The 7054-nt window shown below is 47.3% G+C and overlaps 1 protein-coding gene across 1 annotated transcript in view; it reads right to left on the reverse strand.

The window, feature by feature from the left end:
* Positions 1-237: 237 nt before the first annotated feature.
* IFT81 (intraflagellar transport 81) overlaps positions 238-7054 on the reverse strand; it is a 37374-nt gene continuing 30557 nt past the window's right edge. Inside the window, exons 14-18 of the mRNA XM_010146056.1 lie at positions 5964-6050; positions 4407-4478; positions 4231-4316; positions 1310-1355; positions 238-420 (exon numbers count right to left, since the gene is read on the reverse strand). Coding sequence (XP_010144358.1) covers positions 238-420; positions 1310-1355; positions 4231-4316; positions 4407-4478; positions 5964-6050 — 474 coding nt within the window. The remainder of the gene's footprint in view (positions 421-1309; positions 1356-4230; positions 4317-4406; positions 4479-5963; positions 6051-7054) is intronic.

The raw sequence follows: 7054 nt of genomic DNA on the forward strand, positions 1-7054 counted from the left end.
TGCGAGGAGGTTCACCCTGGTGCAGCTCTCACAGCAGATCTTCCCAGCCACGGTGTCTTGTCTCTTACTCAACGGAGGAAAAGCTTCGCAGAGCGGTTAGTTGCTCTCTTTGTTTATCCACCAAAACCAAATAAAGGACAGCAAACGGTAGCAGTGATGCAGGTATTTAGCCAGAGGTTACCTTTAGGGAGCCAACACACTGTCTCCTGCTTTCCGTTGGTACCAAGAAGGAAGAATTCATAACACAAGCCTGTCTTTACCTCCTTCCTGGATGACTTGACCAATGGGCGTTTGATTTTGTTGTTTCAGAAAGCATTCTCTCTTACATTCCATTAACTGCTCAAAGTCTTGCCACATTTTAATTTGCTTCATATTTGGCCCATGACTTTCCCGTACAACTTTCTGCTTCTCGCGTAGTTTCTGTTAAAAATGCAAAAATATTAGGTTTTTGGCACAGTTCTACGCCACAAAAACTCCTTACGCAGGCAGCCGGGAATGACCAAGACTTTTCTGTGCTACTGAAATGTGTAGTTCAAGCTGCTAACACTCCCTGCAAGAGATAAAGGTGTTAATACCTGGGACTCGGTATCGGCCCTGGAAGGACTGACAGCTATTTCCATGATCTAGAACTGCCTAAATAATAATTTTATCTATCTGAGAAGCTATGCTCAAAATCTGAGGTCGTTTCCATACAGAGCTCTCGCGACCTGCACGGGATTTATAACACGATGCTATAAACACAAACCCCTGTTTTACAGTTCAACCCGCTGTGAGTATTGACAGTGGCAGCCCGAACCCAGACAGATCGCTCACGGACTGACTCGAGAAAAGGAAACTAAGAAAAGGGAGGTGCTCAGTGCGGACTGGGAAGCCTAACCTCATCCCCGCTGACCGAGACTGAACTGCGCTTGGTGAACACTGCCGCGCTGATCATCCCCCGGCCTTTCGTAACAGCGCTAAGGCTGACAGGCTCAGAATTGATTGTCTTCAACAGGTTGCTTTATATACAACACACAATTTGAGCTGCCACAGTTTATGTCCCTGTTTCAGTTTCTGATCCAAATGGTTTTCAGGGCATGTGCTGTCGCATTAAGCTGTTTGACTCTTTCACGAGCGGCTCATGCTGTACTCTGCAGGAAATCAAGCCCTGAAGAGCCTGATCTCTTCTCGGGGTATTAGTTACCAGCACCGGCAGTAATGGAATTTTCTTTGTAGGCTGCAATACACTTTTTATAAAAGACTATCCACAGCCTTTGGTAATAAGCCCCACAAAAATATGAACTGTACGAGATAAAAACCTCATTCTTACCTTCCCAAGGTTTTCTTGCTCAAGGATCATTCGTGTGTACTGTTCTCTAAAGGAAATAGAGAAGGATTTTATTATGATTTGGCTTTAAGTACAGGACAGAATAATGACGCAAGCATGAAAAATTATGAAAGCACTGGGAGGTTCATAAATGAGGTGGAAGAGTAAGCACAAAGAAACCTTTTTGTCATTGCACAACGTCTCCCCTGGCATGGAGGATCAGGCCTCCTTTCCTCAGCTGAGCGGCTGGGAGAAGCGGTGTTGGATGAGATCTCGCACAGGTTTGAAGAGGGCATGATTACCGCTCCTCCCAGCTTGAGGACAACAGCAAGATCATTTAGGTGAGATATCCCTGATCCCGGTTTAATAATGCATTTACGCAGGTGATCCTCCAGGCCACCGCAGCCCCGGTTGTACAAGCACCAGAGGTTACACATCCCCGGCCCTCCCCTGCGGTGAAAGGAGCGTTAGAATGAGCAGGAAAACACAGGGGTGAGGGGGGACATGCTTCACCCCAGATTGGATGAATCCAGTGACTCCAATGGCACTGCTGAGCATTCCTCGCTTTCAGAAAAAAGCTGTCACATTTAGGTACCTAAATATAGGCTGAAAGCATAACTGTGACATTCATTATTAAACCCCTTGGCTGTGCCCCCCTGTCCGTACCAAGTGCCTGGATCACTTTCTGCCAAGCTCGATACATGAAACCCGACGAGATAATACGCAGACCGTAAGGGCTCGACTCAGATACATTACTATGTACTTATTTTTTTGAAATGCAACTATAAAAAAACTCTTCACTGATTCACTTGAAAAAAAAAACATTATTATCTTTCTTGTGTGGAACGGATACGCTTAGAGGATGGAGTTTTGCTAGTGGAATACAGAATAACCCAGCTCATCTAAAGAACTTCCCCAATTGCTCAGGGCAGAAGAACATTGCACAGAGAAACCCTCATTTCCAGAAAGAAATCTCAGCCATCACGATAGTAGGGTGTGAGGGTTTGCGAGTGCGTGGTGAGCAGCTGTGCAGAACCGGGCACTGCGGTTCCGACACCCCTTCCACTTCTACTGAGCACCGCAGGCTCCCGACCGGAGCACTCGGGCCCCCAGCCACCCACCTGCCCTGCTCCCCGCAGAACGGACGCGCGAGGAACGAAGCTGGATCATTCCATGATCTCACGCTGAGACAACCTGAGCCAGAAGGAACCAGAGCCGCCTTGGGGCTGCTCCCGGTGCTGTGCCGCACAGCCGCTCCGCAGCAGCCCTCCCCAAAGCAAAGAGGTGGAAGGCCAGCGGAATCTCCTCCCTTCCAGGGGCACACAGCAAAGATTCACACACATTTGGCCTCGAGAACGTACGTCTTTTCAGTAGAGTTTTAAAGTAACCACCAGAAGATGAGGTGTCTTTCCTATTAAGTTTTTCTTTACCTTTTACAACAATGACTGGAAAGAATGCAACTTAATAACTTCATTAAAACCCCACTGTTTTCTATTTTTAGAGGAGAAAATTAACTTTTCACATTCCTAAGAACTGACTCCATGGCAGAGTTTATATTCAATAAAGAGGGCTGAAATTAAGACATTTTTTGTTCAATACGTTGTCAGGAAAGTGCTCTTCTATTTATGGTTCATTTTTACTCCGTTTACATTCCGGTGCCTGCTGAAAAAATACTTTCACATTCTAAAAGGATGTCTAGAAAAAAAATGTATCGTCTCGTTTCATATTTTGCAAAGATCTGTACATCGAGCTAACTCTGCTGTGATTCGTTTAAAAGTGATGGCTCTGCGACCTCTTACGGAAGGTCAAAAATGTGCCTAGTCACTGCGAGAGGGTGGATTCCCGCACTTCTCTGCCACAGCGAGCAAAGTGGAACAGGGACAGCGGCGAGCGTGGTAAAGCTCCGCTCGCATTCTCCTCCCCATACCTGGAATTACAGAGCTGGACTCGATTCATTCCACCACCCGACTTTGATGGCTGCTCCCTGTGAATACTGGCTCTGGGGATGGTCAGGGCACAAGGACTTCAGCTGGAGCATTTTTTGCTCAGCATCTGTGAATCAAGCCAGACCCTCCCCTTCCCAGCAAGGCCACAAAAGGGCAGTGCCTGCTCTTCGACCCACATTTCCTCTGGCTGCTGGGCTGAGCTGGGTTGCTTTTCATACTAATGAATATTCACATCATCACTAAGATTTTGCTCACAGCCACTTCTCTTTTTGCTCTTCTGCTTAATTTCACCGTTTCATTGTCTTTCATTAGACAAATCATTTCCTTTCCTCACATTATTTTGTGAGACGGAATAAGGCTTCCTGGCCCCCTCTCACAGTTTATCTCCTCATCTTTCTCCTCCCACCCTAACAAGTTGATTTCTTTCTGACTCTTACTTTTCCCACGTTGTTTACTGCACGGTGTTTAACACTTCCACACCTCAGATGCCTGCAGAAGGTCTCTGTGATGGATATTAGTCTACACTTCCTAATGATCCCCACCACAGGGGCTACAACAGCAGGAGATGCAGCTCCACTGCAGGACAACTTCTAGTTGACCTTCTAACCCTGCACGCTGGAGTCTCGGGGGAAACCTGGCAGAGGCGTTATGCCTGGTAAAGCCACACTTCCTGCGGGACCCAGCTGAAGCGCAGCTTCCCTGAGCTCCTGCCAACGGGGGCTCCAAGTCACAACTGCTATCTGGGGCCCACAGTCTCGAGGCAGGAAGGGAAAATCTTCTGGTATGTCTGGGAGAACTTGTAGGTTTACAGCAGTATAGACTGGAATTCGAGATGCTTATTTTTAGATTATTATAGTGTTTCTAAATTTATCAGGTGAACTCCTCCAGTTCAAATGCCAGTGAGAAAATTCTGAACTTCAACCTTAGTTTATGAACATTCTTCAAGTTAACACACAGGAAACACAGGAATACACTCACCGCATGGCCCTCCGTCTCTCCTGTGGGTCCGGGGAGATGTACGCCTTCATTTCTTCCTTTGCACGCTGCAGCTGTACTTCCAGATTCTACAAAGAAATGCACAATTTTAAATATATTTATATTACAATTGCTAATTCATTTCACACGGAGCAACCCGGTCCCTCTTGTGATCTTACCCTCTTCATGCAGTTAATGTAGCGATAGGTGCTCTCCTCCTGAACACACTCCTCAAGAAGTCCTTTCACTTCCTGTAGCACAAGAATAAGATTTGAAAGATCATATCTGGGCGACCCCAGGAGACGATGCCCTGAGTTGCTGTGTAAACCACGAGAGTCTGTCCCAGAATCAGGCAGACCATGGAACTGATACTCCTTCAACGTTTATATACCACGTGGGCTTTACAGAAGTCTCTTCTGAGGTGGAAGACCATTGATTTTTTTAGCTTTGCGGTTTCAGTCACAGTTAGAGATGCTAAAGGATAGCTAACGGGGGTATAGCGATATGGCTGACTCCTAACAGACACTTCCCAAGTGCTGCCAAGATTCTTGTTCCTAAGCACATCTCAAGTGCTAAATACAGTTGTGAACAAGCAGTTCCTGGAACACATCTGCAAAATGTGTGTTAGAAGCTGCAGACATAACAGCATGTTAATTAATAATCAATGTTATGTCGAGGAGCATGGAGACAGTGGGTTAGTCCCATCTCTAGATGGTCCATACAAAAACCCCTTAATAATCCCAGTGGAATTCAGGTACTCCCAGTCGCACAGCAGCTGGAACTCAAAGCTCTGTCACCAGAGACCATCAACTGGAAAATGGAATCTTACTGCTCAGCTGCAAGAGTTTGCTGACACTCGTGTCCACTTAGTGGATGCAACTGTCATCACGTGTTGGAAAATGACTAAGATCTGTCTGCCAAGAACAAAAGCCTGGATCGCTGTCATAAAAGAGTTCTTCTGGAAGGTCTGCTCCATAGGAGGTTCATCTGGGGATTCTTTGTTTTGCTTGGATTAAGCCATACAAAGGTACTTTTAGTGCAGGAAATTATTTTGACAAATATTCTTTATGTGAGCAAGGCCTTGAAAAATCAACTCCAGACAAAATTCAGAGGAGGTGAACTAGTGAGACAAGGCAGATTCGTATCAACATAGTAATGGTGTCCCCACCTTAAAGGACTGGGCTGGTTTAAGTACCTCCCTTCCTAAAAGTGTTCTAGATCAGAAATGCATAAAGTGTCTTCGCACCAGCTCTAAGCTGTACCGATATGGCTGCATTTTTAAAAACCTGCTGTATGCAAGAACACAAGAAGTCACACGGAAGGGAGTGCCCTTGCCATCAGTTTCAGGGCATTAATTATCCATTGGACTGGTTGATAATTTAAAGAATACGCTAAACACATATAAAGACTTGTCTTGATAAATTAATCTCTCTATTATGGTCAAATTCTTCCCTAACAGACCCTGCCTAGGTCAGCAGGATCTCTGGCAGAGGCATCTTCTTTTACGATATCCTGGCGGATCAAAGCTGGAAGGGCTGATGTACCTGAGATCACCTGTTGCTGTTCAGGAGATGTGTGCGACTGCCGCTAGTCCTTCAGGCACGATTTGCATAACTGTGGATCACCATCGCCTCATTTCCACCATATCCAGAGGGAAGGCAGAGAAAATATTGCACCCCAGTGAATAGCACGTTGAACAGCATTTGTTAATATGCTCGACCAAGCCACCACCTCACCTGTTCCAGCGCAGAGCGGTTACTCTCCAACCCCGCCGCACAACTGTCGTACTGGATTTTTTTTTCATCACGTTCTTGAGTTAATTCCTTTTGTGAAAAGGGCAAAAGGGTACATAAATGAAATCTTCAGTTGACTGACACGTGACATTCAGGCAGACTGCGCTCCTGCCGCTCTCACACATCAGCCGCAGCTCCTGGCACGCTCACAGACACTTACATAAACCTCGCAGGCACACGGCTATGGTTACACACGGGGAAGCCGCTCGCCTCCCCGCGCATACTGGAGGATCAGCTGTATACACCACAGCATAGCAGGCGAATTTCCTCTCCGCAGCCACAGCCACCGCCCTAACACGGCAGGTTGACAGGGCAGTGTTTGCAAGAAGAAAGGAAACATAATGATAAAATCGAGATTAAGAAAGGATTAATACAGAACCACAGAATGGTCTGGGGGGGAAGGGACCTTCAGAGCTCACCCAGTCCAACCCCTTTGCAGTGAGCAGGGACATCTTCAACTAGATCACGTAGCTCAGAGACCCAGGGTCCAACCAGACCTGGAATGTTTCCAGGGATGGGGCTTCTCCCACCTCTCTGGGCATCCTGGGCCAGGGTCTCAGTGTAAAATATTTTTCCTTCTCTTGTCCTGTCACAACAGCCCCTGCTGAAAAGTCCATTCCCATCTTTCTTATAAGCTCCCTCCAAGAATTGAAAGGCTGCACTAAGGTGTCCCCAGAGCCTTCTCCTCTCCAGGCTGAACACCCCCAGCTCTCTCAGTCTGGCCTCACAGCAGCAGTGCTCCATCCTGCTGGTTTGCTCTGTCACAACAGCCCCTGCTGAAAAGTCCATTCCCATCTTTCTTATAAGCTCCCTCCAAGAATTGAAAGGCTGCACTAAGGTGTCCCCAGAGCCTTCTCCTCTCCAGGCTGAACACCCCCAGCTCTCTCAGTCTGGCCTCACAGCAGCAGTGCTCCATCCTGCTGATCCTTCCTGGGGCTCCCCTGGCCCCGCTCCAGCAGCTCCGTGTCTCTGCAGGGCTGAGGAGCCCCGAGCTGGCCCCAGCGCTGCAGGGGGGTCTCCCCAGAGCAGAGCGC

This window comes from Buceros rhinoceros, unplaced genomic scaffold, assembly GCF_000710305.1.
Source record: "Buceros rhinoceros silvestris isolate BGI_N320 unplaced genomic scaffold, ASM71030v1 scaffold3812, whole genome shotgun sequence".
In the NCBI taxonomy this organism is placed as follows: Eukaryota; Metazoa; Chordata; class Aves; order Bucerotiformes; family Bucerotidae; genus Buceros; species Buceros rhinoceros.